The 17,986-nt window shown below is 40.3% G+C and overlaps 2 protein-coding genes across 6 annotated transcripts in view; one reads left to right on the top strand and one right to left on the bottom strand.

Annotated features, from left to right (window-relative positions):
- GEMIN5 (gem nuclear organelle associated protein 5) overlaps window positions 1–2,131 on the top strand; it is a 40,624-nt gene extending 38,493 nt beyond the window's left edge. For all 4 annotated transcript variants that reach the window (XM_006194858.3, XM_032477182.1, XM_006194857.3 and 1 more), the window contains exon 28: window positions 155–2,131. In XM_006194858.3, coding sequence (XP_006194920.1) covers window positions 155–322 — 168 coding nt within the window. In that variant the 3' untranslated portion in view covers window positions 323–2,131. The remainder of the gene's footprint in view (window positions 1–154) is intronic.
- Window positions 2,132–4,232: 2,101 nt separating this feature from the next.
- CNOT8 (CCR4-NOT transcription complex subunit 8) lies at window positions 4,233–17,770 on the bottom strand. 2 transcript variants are annotated; one of them, XM_032477184.1, is made up of 7 exons: window positions 17,750–17,770; window positions 12,077–12,252; window positions 10,829–11,022; window positions 8,933–9,094; window positions 8,192–8,336; window positions 7,396–7,506; window positions 4,233–5,773 (listed from the first exon to the last, which is right to left on the bottom strand). In XM_032477184.1, exons 2-7 carry the CDS (start codon window positions 12,191–12,193, stop codon window positions 5,624–5,626), a joined length of 879 nt encoding a protein of 292 aa, XP_032333075.1. In that variant the 5' UTR covers window positions 12,194–12,252; window positions 17,750–17,770; the 3' UTR covers window positions 4,233–5,623. The 2 variants fall into 2 exon arrangements, with proteins under 2 accessions (XP_032333075.1, XP_006194921.1); XM_006194859.3 differs by lacking the exon at window positions 17,750–17,770 and adding an exon at window positions 17,430–17,608 and having other exon boundaries at window positions 4,235–5,773.
- Window positions 17,771–17,986: the final 216 nt, after the last annotated feature.

Here is a 17,986-nt window from a genome sequence, read left to right as displayed (position 1 = left end):
CCTTAGAGTAAATAAAGAAGAGCCTGAGGAGAGGAATGGCTCAGCCATGCCTGAGAAGTGTTAGTACCTGAGGCTGAGTCGCTGCAGCCTTCTGTGCAGGTGATTGTGGCTCTTTTGCAAATGCTTCCTTGTTCATCCCCGTGTCATCTTTCAGACCTGGCCCTTCCCAGATGTGCTGGAGTGCTGCCTCATCCTGCTTCACATCAAGTCTCAACATCCTGGCTGTGTGACGCATGAAATGCAGCAACAGGCTCAAGAGCTCCTTCAAAAATACAGCAACACTAAAGTTTACAAAAGACACTGCCAGACCTTCTGCACATGAACTTTCAAGGACCTTTAAGAAACTGTGCCAAATTCAAAATACCCAACACCTTTCACCTCTGCAGTTATACCTCGCCAGACATTCACTTTGATCCAGAGATGTTTCTGCAGTGATCCAAAAAATACAAATGAGGGTCAAGTTTGAATCTACTCTACGCTTAGGCACAGTGGAATCTGCCTTTGGACTCAACTGTGGTTTCCAGGGAGGAAAGATTATGAAAAGCCAGCAGTAGTTATTCAGAACTAACACCTGCAGAGTGATTGTTGGTCATCTCTAAAGCCTTATGCAGGTTTCACCCAAAGAGGAGAAACTTTTTAAATCACCCAAAGTGTCATATTCTTCAACACAGGCTACCTTTATAAATGCTTCACCTGATCATAAATACGTCAGTCTTGTTTGAGATAGAATTGCTGCATTTTATGACTATTGGTATCATTTTCTTCCCTGTTTTTGTTAACCTGGGTTCTCCCCTTCTGCTCTTCCAGACTGAAGTTTGAATGTGAAATAGGCCTTACCCATCATGTTGACTCTTTACCCTATCTGAACTTTAGGTCAAAAGTTTGGTTTTAGTGTTTCCTGGATAGCTTATTTGAACAAATCCCTTACGAAAGCTTTAGAAGAACAAATAACTAACTTAAATGTGTCTTATCCCTTCGGTTTTGTAAGAAATGACTGATGGTGATCAAAATAGCTCGGGAAGAAATTACCTTTTCAGTGGTTCTTTAATCTTTTTTGGATCACAGGACCCTTTGGAAATTAAAGCCACAGATGATCTTTGAAGAAAAATGCATATTCCTCATCTTGCATATGTAATTTTGGGATCACTGGACTCCAACTTTGGCATAATGGAATCCTACATACTATTTAATGGTAAATCCTTTGGAGTTTTGGGGGGGGGTTTTGTTGTTTTGTTGGGGTTTTGTTGTTGATTTTCCCCCCCTACTAATGAGCATTTTCTTGAGATCTTGTCTTCTCTTTGGTTATTTCCATAGTTGAACAGTGTCAGGAACAGATGTTTCCATTATATCCCGGTTGCTAGGATGTAAAAATCAGGCAGTCTGGGGTGAGGTTGGTAGGGAACACTCTTTCCCAATAATTGAACTATTTTGCTATTCATCGTGAAGGCTTTCCTCTTCCAATGCCATTTATTTTTCAATTATTTCCCAGAGTTGCGGGTGGTGAGGCCAGCAAGAATGAAATTTATTTAAAAGGAACTCTCTAGGAAGGAAAACGTTTTAAGAGTCAGTTTTCAAAGATCTGACTCCCTGGGGTTTTGGTTTGGTTTGGTTTGGTTTGGTTTTATTAGACCTAGCTTTAGGATTTTAACATGCTAAACCAAAAAAGGAACTATTGTAGGATTTAGATCCTCATAGTTATTTACAGCGTTAAGTAAACTTTAGTTAGAAGATGCATTGTTACTAGTGGCTGGAGAATCTACTTTGTTGCAAAGATATAAATAGACATGCTTAAGTGGAGAACTCAATACCAACCAGCTCTACAATCTTTGTTAAACAAATGCTTCACTTACAGAAATGAAAAAAATATTTATTCCCTTCCACTTGAGTAAAGAGCAGTATTATTAAACTGGAATTCTAAACTCCTTCATGATTTACCAAAACCATCCCCTGTGAGCACACTCCCCAATTACCGCTTTGGTAAGAACAAGAATTATGGACAACTAAGCAAGAAAACTACCCAAAGCAAAGATGACAAAAGTGACAAAACTCCATTTTTCCAATACTAGATACTGTACTGTTTGTATCAAGCTGTTCAAATCTGAATAAATGGTTTTCATTTCCCTCTCCCTAATCATTAGAACCATGAAGAGCCAAAGCACAGAGGAGATGACTCAAGCTTTCTGACTGGATAAGATATATCAATAAATAACTGAAGAATTAGTTTTGATACTTTACCCCATCCAAAGTAACTCTAGCTCTGATAGGCAACTGTATCTCTAATACAAACCACCATCCTACTACCCAGATGACAGCACTAGCCTCCCACTCCCAGCATCTCCCTGAATCTGCTCTTTGTTACTAATTATCCATTCTTCATATACCAATGATTAGTCTAAATGACAAATCTCATCAGCTTCCCATTAGAAAACTTTCAGTAGTTTCCCATTGCTATTAGAAAGGAGACACTCTTGAATGTGGCTTATAAAAGCTGTGCCTGGTCCCAGTCCTTAACCTCTGGGCCTCCTGTCCAGACATTCCCATCCTTGATTCTAGATTCCAGCCACACTGGCCTCTGAGCTGCTGGAACCCACCAAGTTCTCTTGTCATCTCAGGGGTTTTGCCTGTTTTGTTCCTCTACCTGGCCCACTTTGGTTCATCTATTAAATTTCAGATGAAACGTCCTTTCTCTAAGAAGACTGTCCTTGAACTTAAACCTTAAGGACATCAGCAACCTGTACTTTATAGTTCACAAATGGTATTTTTATAAATTACTCTTGGCAATACAGCTATAGATTGTAAGCTCAAATGAGGGTAGAGATTATGTCTTCCATGTACTGTTTTATCCCTAGCACCTACTTACAGTGTCTAGTATCTAATAAGTGCATAATGGAAACTTACAGACTGAATAAATCAGGAAACTGAAAGAATGCTCATTAATAACTTGAACTTAGAGGACTCTAAACTGAGCTCATTCATACCAGTACTGGCTGACAACTAAGGCTTGAGGCTGGTCGTCAACCTTACTACATTAACAGAACACAGGAATTCAAGAACACTTAGCAGTAAAATAGCTCCCCACCCAGCCACGATTTCGCTTTCCACAGTTTCAGTTACCCACAGTCAACAGCAGTCCAAAAATATTAACTGGAAAATTCCAGAAATAAACAATTTTTAAGTTTAAATCATGCCCACTCTGAGTAGCGTCTCACAGCCGTCCCACTCCGTCACTCTTGATGTGACTCATCCCTCTGTCCGGCATATCCACACTGTATGCTATCTGCCTGTTAGTATAGGAAAAAACAGTACCCATGTAGGGTTCAGTGCTACCAGTTACCCCGCAGGTGAGGGAGGACTACTATGTATGCGGAGGAGCTGAATTACACCACAGTGAGCATTCTCTTGGTCATCCTTCAGGACCATTCCTTTACGAAGATAACCACTCAGACAGCTCCATACACAATAGTATTTATACAAGGTGATGTTCTTTCCAGTTCTACTAGACTTGTGCCCCTTCTTTAGCACCACTTTAACAAGCTGTCTCTCAACTCTCCCAAGCAATGACCAGACCCCCACTTAACACTGAGTTCCTCAACCCTTCAAACTCAACATTTCTCCTGACATGTCAGTACGTCTGTTCTCAACTGTGGCAAAGATGAAATCCCTACTTTAATCCAAATTTGTTAGGACATCTGTGTCGGCCTCACAGTCACCAGCATGTCAAAGCTCCTTGGTTGAGAACCTATGACCTTTGCTGCTTTTACCATAAATCTTAACATGATAAATATATCTCTTCCAAAATGTGAACATCTCAGTCAAATCCAAGATCTGCTCCTGCACCTGACTTCTTACAACCCCACCTTTGGGGATCAATAGAAGGACTAGAAACAAAGTCCTGAACCAAGACTAGGATATCAGAAGTTCAATTTGTCTAAAAGTAGTCCACTAGTTAACAAGCCAATCAGCCATATATAAGGCAGTAGCACCAGGAAATAGAATTAAAACTGGTTTCCTAGTAACGCCAAATAATCAGCAGGGGGTATAAGTGAAGAGACAATTCCATTTACACAGCTGCTCATTAAAAGCTTCCTACAAAATGAGACATCATGTATGCAAGCCAACTTGGAGAAAACAGAGGAAGAGTTTGGGAACAGACAAGATGCTTCCATGTCACTGACAGTAAACGACCATATTCTAGAGCCAGCAATTCAGAGCTTTGAAAGACCAAACCTTCATGCCAGTGGTTAAAAAGAAATCTTTATTTTACAAAATTAAAAACATAAATAATATTTACAAGCATCTTAAATACTAGCTTATAATACTTGACATTTTTTAATCATTTCAAATTGAGTTTTCCATAAGCTTTTAAAATGCAAGACTATTCACCCACTTCAGTGAGTTACCAGTTTTCATCTCCACTATTCCAACAGAGTTTTTGGTTTTTTGAAATTGTCTGTACTGTAGTCATTCAAAAAAAATACAGTGTACTTTTTAAATGACTAGTTTAAAAAAAAAAATCACAGTCCTGAGCTTCTTACCCCAGTTGTGGGATATTACTCCAAAAGAACTCTGTAAACCAAATTCCTTACTGCTCTGCTTACATGTAACCACTATAACTTTTTAGACTCACATTCCTGGTACTCACATTAATCCCTCTCCCTAACTTCTCTTCATTTTTCTGAAAAGGAAAAGCAGGGAAGACAGATAAGAGAGACAGGAGAATATAGATGACCATCTGAAATCACATTACTGAAAATATAACAGACTTATGATCCAAAAATCTGCCCCTACTAACTTCCTTCAGCATCAAATCCAGGATGTTTTACAAAATGAAAACTCAAAATGATTTCGAATGATGCACATGTGACAGCAAATCTCAGTGGCACAATGGAACACAGACTTAGAGACACTTACGTGACTAATTTAATACCCATTCTGGAGTTCCTCGTGAATAAAGGGTAGGCAGATTCAGTAGAATTTTGTTTTTAAGAAAAGTTTTCATTATCTGGTCTTCATATTTCAGCACTGAGTAATTCATTTCCATGTAATAGTACATAAAGAAAGACTAACAAGATATGAGGAAAGCAAATGTCCTCAAGAAAGGTCAAAATAAAAAAAAACAAAAGGAAGAGACTCAACATCTATAATCCACTTCACAAGACCACCATTTTGTTCTACTTTCCCTCGAAGCCCTCAGCTCAGCTGAGAATCACAGCAAGACGTCTTCATCCTCAGAGGTTATCAACAAATTTAAAAGAAAAAGAATGACAACAGGTAAGAGTTATATACATTTTACTAGTTTGTTTCTGACTTGTCCTGAATATTTAAAAAGATGTCAAATGAGCCATGGATGCTGGTGGCAGGAGGCAACTGGAGAGGAGAGGCTTAGGGATGAGGAATAGGGAAGACGTGTTTACAAATTCAGAGCAAACTCCCTTCTTCTGGATCTAAAATAAAGGCATCTTTTGTCTTCAGTGAAACAAAAGTCTTTCTGTCAACGCAGATGGTAGGTACAGTTTGCTCAAAAGAAGTGTTTTCTCTTGGGAAGGAAGACAAGTGTACACAGACAGTCAGCACGGTGAGCACCACTCTGGGACCAGGCCTGCCCTGCAGAGCCTCGCCGCCATCACTGCTGCATGTTGTTGATGATCGCCAGGATGCTCATCTTCTCCTGGGCAGAGTCCACATCCTCATTCTGCTTCTGGGCCACTCCCGTGCCTAGGCCATAGAGCCGCCCACAGTACTTGGCATCATCAATACTGTCCTCAAAAAACAACTGCAGAAGAGGACAGAGAACCCCTGTGAGAACCATGCCAAGAGTCATGCCAAGGTGCAACACTACCACATCAGCACCTCCCAGCTCTCTTAAAGCCCTGAAAATCTAGCCAACTAGAAACTAACTTCATAAAGAAAGGCTCCAAACCTTTCCTATATTCTTTTCATGTTTCTCTCTCTCTAGGACCCCCTCTCTGAACAGACTTCTACTGTCCATGAGTTTTTACTGCCAGAACTCTGTGCTGCTGCTGCTGCTTAGTACAACTGTCTCTACCTCCTCTCCTAACAGGCAATGCAGTGGCTAAGAGCTTGAGCTGACTCGTGTGATCTTAGGAAAGTCACCTCAACGCTTCTGAAGTCATGGTAAAACAGGATAAGGTAACAATAGTTTGTTCTAAGTGAGAAAGTGGACACTAAGCACTTACACAGCAAGGTATCTCAACCTTTGGGGCACTACTGGGCAGGATTAACTCTTTGCTGGGGGGGAGAGGGAGGTTGTCCAATGTGTGTGGTACTGTACGATGTTTAGCAGCTTCCCTGGCCAGTAGCATACAACCCTACTCCCCCAGGTTGGACAGCCAAAAATGTCTCCAGACATCTTACCAAAGGTACCTGGGGGACAAAATTGGGAGCACGATGCTGCCAGCTTTGTTCTTCTTTTCCAAGACTGCTTTGGCCATTCAGGATCTTTTGTGGTTCCATACAAATTTTAGGATTGTTTGTTCTATTTCTGTGAAAAATGCCACTGGAATTTCGATAGGGATTGCAAAGTATCTGTAGACTGCTTTGGGTAGTATGGACATTTTAACAATATTAATTCTTCCAATCCATGAGCCCAGAATATCTTTCCATTTATTTTTATCTTCTTCAGTTTCTTTCATCAGTGTCTTATAGTATTCAGTTTACAGGTCTTTCACTTCCTTGGTAAAATTTATTCCTAGGTTATTTTATTCTTTTCGATGGAATTGTTTTCATAATTTCTGACAATTCACTATTAATGTATAGAAACAACAGATTTTTGTATACTAATTTTGTATCCTGCAATTTTACTGGATTCATTTATTAGTTCTAAAGGTTTTTTGGTGGCATCTTTAGGACTGTTTATATATAATACATAATCTGCAAATAGTGACAGTTTTCCTCCTTTCCAATTTGGATGCCTTGTATTTCTTTTTCTTGTCTAACTGCTCCAGCTAGGACTTCCAATATCACGCTGAATAAAAGTGGTGAGAGTGGGCATCCTTGTCTTGTTCCAGATCTTAGAGGAAAGATTTTAGCTTTTCACCATTGAGTGTGAGGATAGCTGTGGAACATCTGATCATTAACAGAACTTAGCATAAAATAAGTGGATGGTTTAACAAATGTGTTCATATTATAGAAATGAGAAGAAAAGCAAATAATTGCAAGGATTAGAGGTGCGAGGAACACCAAGTACACATCTGATCTTAAGCATGCTGAGTGGCCACCTTTTCAAAATGCTTCTGTGCCTCCCAAATCACATTTAACATATTGAACATATGCACAACAAACAAACCAAAAGCAACTGCTTTCAAAGTGCTCATCAGCTGCCAGCAGAAACTGTAAATTTGCAACAAACTTCAGCCCCAAAAGCCTTGGCCTTACCTCTTTCATCCTGAAGAAGGCCATTCCTGTCAGCAGTGAGTCTGAGCCTGCCTGGTGCTGTCTTCCAATTCTCTGCAAATCCAACTGATCAGCAACTTCCTGAAGACCTCCCTGGAGATGCAAGGAAAACAAATGTAATATTACAGACCCAACTCCTCCACTGGAGTCAATTCTGTCTATTCTTGAGTTTCCTTCCTTTGGTGATAGGGAAATAGGAACAGGCTATTTACTTAACAGGCCTTAACCCAGCAGTACTCCCTTTTAACCCTCCAAATGACACACTGTGCCATACTCCACTTTTCACTCCTTTCTTTTCTGCATCATTAATTTTGTCAGACCTCTGCCCCTGAAAGTCCTAACTGCTGTGAAACAAGGCTGAGGAAACAGTAAATGCCAAACCAATTCTAGCAGCAAACCTCTTGTGTCAACAATTAGGGTGGGGAGTTCTTAAACTGTCTAGGGTGAAGAACCCTTCTGAGAGTCTGGCACACTGCAGACCCCATCCCTAACAACTTGTACACACACCTCATGTTGCCCACTGTTTCACTAGGTTCATGAGCCCTACATGAAGAATGCCTGCCTTACAGTAAGAGAAGCAGAGGGCTCCCTTCATGCCCAGGTTCAAGACAGTTACACACAAATCCCTGTGCTGATCAGCCCTATATGCACCCTGTTGAGCACAATGCTGGCACCTAGCAGGCACTCAAGGGCACATGCTGAACAAACTGCAATAAGGCAAAATGACAAGTCTGCTTCTGTCACTGCTGTTACTAGTATTAAGAAAAATATTACGTACCTTAAGATTTTTGCAACTCTTCATCAGGTATTTCACATCATAAATGGATGGGAAGAAAAGGTTCAGAATATGAAAGAATTCATGTTCCTCTTCTGGCAAACGAGAATCCGTAAGTAACTTTACCATGTAGCCAAAGTCATAGCCACTACAAGGAGAAAACGAGGCAATGAGATGAAAGAGAAGCAGTGATCAGACCCCGGTGTTCGACTGCTTTATTTCTCAGAGCTTATGATGCTACCTCGTGTCAGGAACTTTCAGTTTTCCAAAGTAGTTTAACCTACTATAATCTGAACTTTCCATTAAAAAACAACATAACAAATTCATATGGGAGATACATAAGAGAACCCAAGGGTTTGTAAATGTGCGTTTTATTCATCAATAATTCAAAAGTACTGCACAGTAAAAATAACATCTCCTAAGCAGAATATGGCTTTTGAGTACCAAAGAAAACCCAGGCAAGCCATTTAAAAGACAATCAAGTGCTTCCATCCCTCCGACCCTCCACCTTTCAACTTGACATATACCCACTGACAGCCACATGAAAGAGCCTAATACTGTGTGAAACAAACCACCATAAGCTCCAAAGTGTTTTCTGAAATATTGAAATGTGAGCAACAGTTACCATTTCATCATTATAGCTGATGTGAGCCACAAAAGAGAACCAAGAGGACTGCAAAAATACCATGAGAATTCAATTTCCTGCTCCCAAAGCAAGAGAGAAGCACATTCTCTCAGACTGACCTGTGAAATGAAAGCCACTTGACGTTGTCACAGAGAACCACCCCTGACGTCATAAGGAGCTCTGCAAAGTGCAACGTGTCAATCCCTTCCTCTTCATGCTTCTGAAACTGCAGTCCTGAGTTAGCAAGGAGATCTATGGAGTCCTGGGAGTACATGTCCTCTCTAAAAAGAAAGGTGTTCACTTAGTGGGTAAGGTCACAGAAGTAGTGGGCAACAGTACTACCATAACTTACACATTACAGAACAAGTGTTCCTGAAATGCTTCCATAGTTTAAGAACAGATCAATTCATTGCTTCCAGTGTTCCAGCAAGCACATAAGGTAATTCAGTAAATTTTATGTTATGTGGTTTTTAACCACAATTTTTTTTAAAGTGCATCAAAATTTGTTCAAAATCATATAGGTTTCAGTTCCAATTACCCTTGATTAGCACCTACTCCATACCTTATATCTATTATGAAAGACAGTAATAACCCTGTCTTACAGATAAGGAAACTGAACTACAGAAGGTAAAATAACTGATCCAAATTCACCCCGCTAAGAACTGTAATTCAACACTGATCTCCTAACTAGGGAATTGATTTCATTTTTTCATTCCAAACAGCCTTACTGAGATAGATAATCCACATACTAAACAATTCACTCATTCAAAGTATACAACTCAATAGTTTTTAGTATATTCACAGAGTTGTACAACCACCACCAATTAGAAACCATTTCACGACCTCAAAAAGAAACCCCATATCCATTAGGCTATCACTCGCCATTAACCCGTAACCTCCCCACTGCCCTCTCTAGACAACTACTAATCTATTTTCTGTCTCTATACATTTGCCCATTTTGGACATTTGTATAAACAGAATATATAATATGTGGTCTTGTGTGTCTGGCTTCTTTCCTTTAGCATGTTTTCAAAGCTCATCAAAGTACAGCACATATTAGTACTTCATTCCTTTTTACTATCCAGTGGCATGGATATACCACATTTATCCATTCCTCTTCACAGACATTCAGAATTTCCACTTTGGGGCCTTTATGAATAATGCTGCTGTGAGCCTGCAGGTGCAAGTTATACATGCATGTATGTTTTCATTTCTCTTGGCTATATGCGTCGGAATGGAGCTGCTAGATCATACGGTAACTCTATTTTTAACCTTTAGAGAAACTGCCTGTTTTCCAAATAGACTACACCATTTTATATTCCCAATAGCAATATATGAGGACTCTAATGTCTCCACACCCTCACCAATACTTGTTATTATGTCTTTTTGATTAAGGCCACCACGTACATATGAAGTAGTATCTCATGGTTTTGATTTGTTATCTCCCTAGTGATCAGTGATGGTGATCATCTTTTCGTGGGTTTATAAGTCATTTTTTTTTTAAGGGAAGTACTGGGTATTGAACCCAGAACCTCAAACATGCTAAGTATGTGCTCTACCCCTGAGCTGTTACTCTCCCCACCCTTATAAGCCATTTTTAAATCTTCTTTGGAGAAATGTCTATTTAGATTTTGTGCCTATTTTTAACCAGGTTGTCTTTTTGTTGACTTGTAAAATTTTTTTAAACTTTATTATTGTATTATTTCATTATTTTATTTTGGTGGGAGGTAGTAATTAGGTTTATTTATTTTAGAGGAGGTACTGGGGATTGAACCCAGGACCTTGCGCATGGTAAGCATGCGCTCTACCACTTGAGCTATACCCTCCCCGTAAAAGTTCTTTAAGAGGGACATTACATTCTGAGATTCCTTATCTCATGTTATGCTTGACAGCTGTCTAACCCCCACTTGGGTTTGGTGGAAACAAAACTTAAAATTAATAAAATCAGTTAGAAGCCAGTCTGCACAAATGTAGCAGATCTAAGAATAACACTGAGAGGGGTCTCAGACACTTACGTAAGGTTGAATTTGAAGTTAAACTGCCAAGTGTTGATTCCAGAAGGATATTCTCCCTTCTCATTTGTGAATGTGAGGCCAAGCTGGATAATTTTTAAAAGGTCAACATTGCACCGTAAAAGCTGATACTGGTAATCTATGGAACTACGAAATTCACCGATTGGTCGCACCACAACACCTGGAAATTCTGTGTCCTAGAAAAGGAAAAAGTCTCTCATCATACAGTTTCACAGAAAAGTAGGCACTGAAGTGATCATTCATAAATAAAAATTTTACCTCAATTTATAAAAGTTAGGTGACATGCCCCAAGCTCAAGCACAAAAATTCACCATAAAATACTGATTTCATTGATATCTACACAGAAGGACCTAGAATCATGAGGATCTGCACCACAACTTGGAGATCCTGAACAGGATCCGAACAGAAGTAGCTGACTAACTGCAGATCCATTAAGAACATTCTAGGTTCATATACAGTCGATTAGGAACACTCTAGGTGGAGAACAATATACGAATAAAAAAACAAACATAGGGAGGTCAAACAGCTATTCAGAAAATAAATACATAAATAAACAGCCACGTGTGGCTTTAGTAAAAAGCCTAGAACAAGATCATAGAGAGTTCTAAATACCAGGCTAAAGAGTTAATTCTACGATCTCCACAGCAGGAGTCACAAACTCCAGGCAGCTAACATAAAGGAGTGAAACGCACTGGGTATGAAAATGGTTACGAGTAACAGGGACTGGAGCAAACTAAAGAGTACCTGCCTCCCCTGAAAGAGGCTCCTGATACCACCACGATACACGTGTTCCCTGCCAGCCACTCAAGGTCAGGCAGGAATGGAGACCCTATAATGCCAAATCTTCCCATTTTTTTCCAGAGATGCCAGACATAGGGAATTTAAGTAAGGTCTCTTCATTTTTTAAATACTGGCAACTACTCATTAAAAACTGCTTTAAACCCTGTCTGTCAAATTCACCATATCTGTGTGACAGATGTACCTATGGGCTGAGACAACTTCTGCTTTAAAGACTTCCAAACGAAGAGTAACACCACAAAGAATCTAAGACACTAGAGGTTACGCCCTTCTCAGACACACTGGCTATCCTGATGTTTCATAAAAGCAACACAGCCTTCCATCACGTTTAATTTGCCAAAGCTTTATTCTAATTATTTATTTAAAATTCCCACATTAAATATTCCCAAAGTCCATACCAGAAAGTGAGTCAACTAGAGTAGAGCTCTTTACCATGGCAATATAACTGTAACTGAGCACGATTTCCCGGATCTTCCTCATCTCTTCTTCTAGATTGCTGGCCCAGACTTCACAGATCACCTGGCTGTTCTCCACAAGTGCCGCAGGCATCCTGAAGAAACTTGATTTCAGATGACTACGACAGAGGGCGAGCCAACGGTTGATCCGATCTAAGTTCAAAAGCACATTTTGAAATCACATTAATTTATACATTGGCATAAGATGTTAACACAACAAAGACATCAAAACAATATTTTACCATCACTTCATCAGCTTAAGCTAAAAGGTTAAGACTATTATATTTATTCTCCAGTTTATATGAAGGGGAAAATTGCCTTTATAAAGGCAGACAGACAGACACACACACACACACACACTCCTCTCTATATATGTATATACCCCCTTCCTTTCCTCAGTTCGTTAACCTAAAGAGACTAAAATTACTTAAGAAACCTAAAGAAACTTTTGCCCAAGGTGCCCTTTAGCACAGACATAAAACTACCCTAAACCAGTTTCTGAGCCCTCTCCAGACCTACCTGAAGACTAAAATAGTTCCCTGTGAACACAAATATGCCCTCAACCATGATTTTCATATCACTTTGCACAGAGACCAAATCATGCAAAAATTTCTAAAGAAATCACTTTCGCCAGTTTAAATGTGCCAGGATCTCTGAAAGCCTGAAAGAATGTGGACCTAAACTCTCGCACTGAAGTCTGAACACTCATACGGTGACTATGGGCCTGGGACTTGCCTCTCCACTCCCCAAACAACGAAATTCTTTTTCCCCACATTCCAAAAGTCAAATACAACTAGAGGCAAACAGATCACAAAGTGAGGGATTTAAGCTGTAAAAACCAATCCCACTTGCTAATTTGAACCTTTAACAATCACCATGAAAATTAGAATTTGAGTTATTAATGTCTACTTTTAAGCATATAATATTCTAAAGGAACTAAGCAGCAATTCAACAATAGGAACAGAAAAGACAGTAGGTATAAGCAGTTCAACCAGAAACAGAATGACTTATAGAGTATACTCTGGGAGCAAACTGGGGAGGCAACAGTACTCTGCAAGAGAAAACTCAATCAACATGGTTCAGCCTGAGAGTAATGCTGTTATTACAGCAATGAGATGCCTAGTTATAAAAAGACAGAAAGAAGCTTATCTTAAGGGCATTTATTTAAAAGGCAAGCCGACGGATGGATCCTCAACACAATGTAAGAGTCCACTCCAGTGTGTGTACTCAGGGGAAAATTCCTAGAAAGAGTAAAATGAATCTTTGCTTTCTATTTTCAAGAAAGGCAGATGCAACAATAAGAATCTGGGTCAAAATAAAACTGGCAGTCTCAAGTGTCATCTCCCTGAGACACTTCTGAGAAACCAATCTATTGGTCTGTCACCAACCCTTGAAAATTCCATTTATTCAAGTAACTCTACACTTTGACAGATGCCTCTCTGAAATTACACTAGGCTTACTGTAATTACTCTGAAACTTAAGTAGCCTGTGGCAGCTTCCTAAAAATTACAGGTGGTGGACACTTCTTAAAGGCAGAATCTAGTTCTCATTTTTGTTCTATACACAATGGGCATGAATGAATTAAAGGCTTACAAATGACCAAATCAAGAACAGAAAAGAGCAGAAGTTCAGACTTTGTTGAAATAAATTCCATTATCTGACCATAATTTTTTAAATGTTGGGACTCAGAACTTTAGATTCTAAACCACACTTAAGGTATTCCCCTGCAAAAGGGCATAAAACCATTTCTATGCCCATTAATGTTAAGCATTCCAGTGAAACAACACACTTCCTTTCTGTGTCATTTCAAATACAACCAAAACTACTTTAGGGGAAGTGGGTATCACTAAGTGGAGATAGTTACATAATAGCAAAAGCAACAAAAGTAACTCTAACAAAAAATATCTTTCGCACCCAAGCAGCAAAGAGCTGTTTTAAAAATAGGACAAACAGGTATTTACATTAAACCCTTACAACCAGGCTCCCCAGCTAAGAAAGAAGCTTTTAAGGTCAAAAGAAATCAGAAAACAATCTGAAGAGGCTCCCTCTGGTCAAATAAAAGACAATGTGAATATCATTACAGATAATTACTACAATGCATTACAACTTCTCGGATAGATTTAAATTCAAGAGTTCATAATGAACTAAGAAAATAAACTTAATTGGCCATCATTGGAGAATGCTAGTGACTGGACTTATTTTTAAAACTACTTGTTTTTCCTATATAAACTATACCCCCAAGTAACCAAATAGTTAAAGGGAAGTTTCTCTTTATCAAAGTTATATAGCAAAATATAAATACGGAATGATGGAATATCCTCATTTCATAACTCCTAATGAATTCATAGATCTGTGCAATAATCATAATGGCGTTTATATGGATTATTGAGAAAAGACAAATCTATAAAGACAGATAGTAGCCTACAGTGGTGGGGTTGGACTAGGGGTTAAAGGTAAATGGGACTGAGGTATCTTACTGAAGTGACAGAAATGTACCCAAACTTAATTACAATGATTATTGATAACTCAGTATATTTACTAAAAATCAGCTAGCTAATTCTTCGTAAAAATGGGTGAGTTTTATAGTATGTAAAGTATACCTCAATAAAGTTGTTAAAAAATCACAATGGCTGTAATCATCACAAAAAGAGACCACCTGGTATTAGCGCCTCCACACAGAACACATCACCACTATGAAATAGTCTTGCTAAAAAAAATCCAACTTGAATCTGACCAAGCCTCTAGATTTAACAATTTACCGGAAAGAAAGAAGACAGAGAAACGCATTAGATGACACCACAGAAATGCAATCAGCAAAATCCAGAAACTTCTATGGGAAAATACAGAACCCAGATTATTCAACAAATAAGTTGCAAGAAATAAGACTTTCAGTAGACCTATCAACCAAAGCATGCACACCTTAGTTAAATCCTGCCTTAAATAAACTGCTAGAAAAAAAAACTATGACATTTTTGAGACAGTAGAAATCTGAACAATGCATGATTTTGGTTTCTTGCTTCAGGGTTTTGTTTTGCTTTTGTTGTGTGTTAAAATATATTGTGATTATGGTTTTTGGAAAAAGTTCTTACCTTTTAGATATAATGCAAAATAGTTACAGGTGATGTACCAAATGTGGGGTTTGCTTCAAAATAACAGTGGAGAAAACTCCCAACAACTTTGTACAGTATTTTTCTCTACATTTAACAGATAAGAAAACTGAAATTCAGAGTCATTAATGTAAAAACGTAGTATCATGGGTTCGATTTCCAAGAAAGTTCTTTTTACAATGTGAGGGCAGGAGATTTAGAGGTACAAACTATTATGTATAAAATAAACTACAAGGACACATTGTACAACCTGGGAAATAGAGCCAATATTTCACAATAACTATAAATGGCGTATAACCTTTAAAAATTGTGAGTCACTATACTGTACATCTGTAACTTATATAACTATACTCCAATTTAAAATTTTTTAAATTATTTTTAAAAGCTAACCATTGTCATACATACAAATGAGGAAGTCAAAAGCAAACCACTGGCCAAAAATACTTAAGACATTCTTGCGCCAAACCCTTACCTAAGAAAATTGTGGAAATAAACAACAGCCTGCAAACCCCAAAGTGTAGTGCCACTCAAAAACTGAAAAGGAGTCACATTACACACATTTAACTTAGCATAAATTGCTGGATATACTAGCCCCTAGAAAGAGAAATAATAATAAATAACGCCAGCAATTCTGCCTGCCACTTTCCACTCAGACTCAGTGAACACATACTCCAGAATGAGCCTAAAATGGGGATCACAAACATACTGTTCCCCTTGCTTATTAGTTTTCCTCCTTTCCAGACTCTAGCACACCTTACAGTGCAGAAACACTTTATGCCATTCAATTGTGTTTATTTGTGCAAAAGAACCCCTCAAGGTATCCTAATTACATTATCTCTTTGGTTACAACCAAAGAAACAGTAACAAGTTTCAAAACTGAAGGAAAAAAGACTGCTGGATATACTGAGAAACACAATGGCCATCTCCAACTCTGCATCTACCTAAGAAATTTTTAAGGATAATTTTGGTTGCATGCAATGTTTGCCTTACAGGATGACTTTAAATCTTGATTCCCACATGAGCTATTCCACTTTACATGAAAGCAAAATACAAGCTCTGAAACCTGTTGTTTCCCAATACGAGACTGTGCAAGAAAGAAAGGTCACACAGAAGTTACGGAGGTTCCAGCCCTGGGCTGGTCTTTAGAACGAACTGTGCAGATCGCCACCACCCCCCCCAACCAATGCAATGATCTACAGTGTAAACTTCTCCAAAACAAAGTTCCTTATTGACACAGGAAAGCTCTGAAGAGCAACTAATTGATTAAGTCACCCGAAAGCTTTCTCTGCAAGCAATCCAGAGTACCAGACCCTGCTTAGGAAAAGAATGTTTTGGTTTTCCTGCTTTTGTTTCAAAGGAAACATTCTAGAGGGCCGAACAAAGGCTTTGCCGCCCACGGATAAGATGGAAAAGGAAGTACAGCACTCTAGAAGAAATGGCAGCCGCCTTGAAGAGGGTCCTCTGCATACGCGGCCGCTGTCCTCGGCTCCTGGACCCCGACCTGCCCCCGCCAAACAGCGTCCCAAGACACTCCCCCGGACCGAACCGTAGTTCAGCCAGTTCTTAAAACCACCCATGCGGCCCAGGCCTGTAAGCAGGCTCCTCCAGAGATCAGAGATCTGGTTCACAAAGCCACAGAACAGCAAGGAAAAGTTGTGGGGCCACAAAAACCAAGAAGGGAGAGGCCCGCAAGGTTCCAAACTCAGGTCCCCACCCTTACACGTCTCCTCCTCTTCCCGTTCTGATCACGCTCCCACTTCAAACCACCCTCATCCTTCTCCTTCTCCTTCTCCTCCTAATCCCCCCGCCTTTTTTTGTTTGTAAAACAAAGATATTAAAACTACAGGCATTAGGGCCAGACAGACCTATGTTCGAAGCCAGGACAAGGAGTAGCTGTATGGCTTTGCGTAAGTTACTAAACCCCTCTCGTGCCTCAGTTTTCCCTTCTTGTAAAATGGGTTTAATGATGCTACACCCCCTCAGAGAATTGTAGCAGAAGTTAAAAAAAAATGAAGCATATAGGGTACTCTGGAAAGGCTTGGCACAAATCACTAGAATTATCGTGTGGCAGTGGTGGTTATTATTACTACTATTCGACGGGCCTCTCTTTACACACCGTGTCCCTCACGCAAGCGCTCACTCCCTTTCCTCCCGCAGGCCCACCCCTTGCCTCCCATACTCTCTCATCTCACGCTCCTCACTGATAAGCTCGGGCCTGCTTACCCTGACCGGCAGGGCCCGCGAAGCGCGGGCAGGCGGCCGAACTCCCCGGGTGCGACGGCGGCGGCGGCGGCCCCTGACCCAGCACTCCCCTCCCCCTGCCCCGGATCCGCTCGTAGAACCGAGGGCCCAGTGAGATGAGCGCCCTAGTGCCCAGAGCGACCTTACGCACCGCCCACCAAACAACCTGGCTGCACCACTCTACCCACCCGATCCTCCCGACTCGCCTGCTCCCTTTGCGTCACTCCGAGCGCGCGCGCGCCTGATCGTGCCTGCCCCTCCCCTTCTGCGCGCCCTGGCGACTCCGTGAGTGTTTGCCCAACCTGTGAGTTCGCGGGAGCAGCGCGCAGGCGCAAAACCGAGGGTTCGCCGCGGAAACGGCGGGGTGTGGCGACCTCGGCGGACGCATGCGGAACATGGCCCTCCCTAGGCCCTCTCGCGACTGGTTGAACCAATTCAATTGAGCAAGCTCACTACTCCTCCATTTCGATTCCCCTCCCACGCGTTCGGGGAGTGGGCATGGTCTAGAACTAGCCCCACCCCGGTGTGGGCGTGGCCTA

Source organism: Camelus ferus, chromosome 3 (genome assembly GCF_009834535.1).
Source record: "Camelus ferus isolate YT-003-E chromosome 3, BCGSAC_Cfer_1.0, whole genome shotgun sequence".
Lineage (NCBI taxonomy): Eukaryota > Metazoa > Chordata > Mammalia > Artiodactyla > Camelidae > Camelus > Camelus ferus.
The sequence above is the reverse complement of the archived record's forward strand: the minus strand, read 5'-3'. Positions and strand labels throughout refer to the sequence as shown.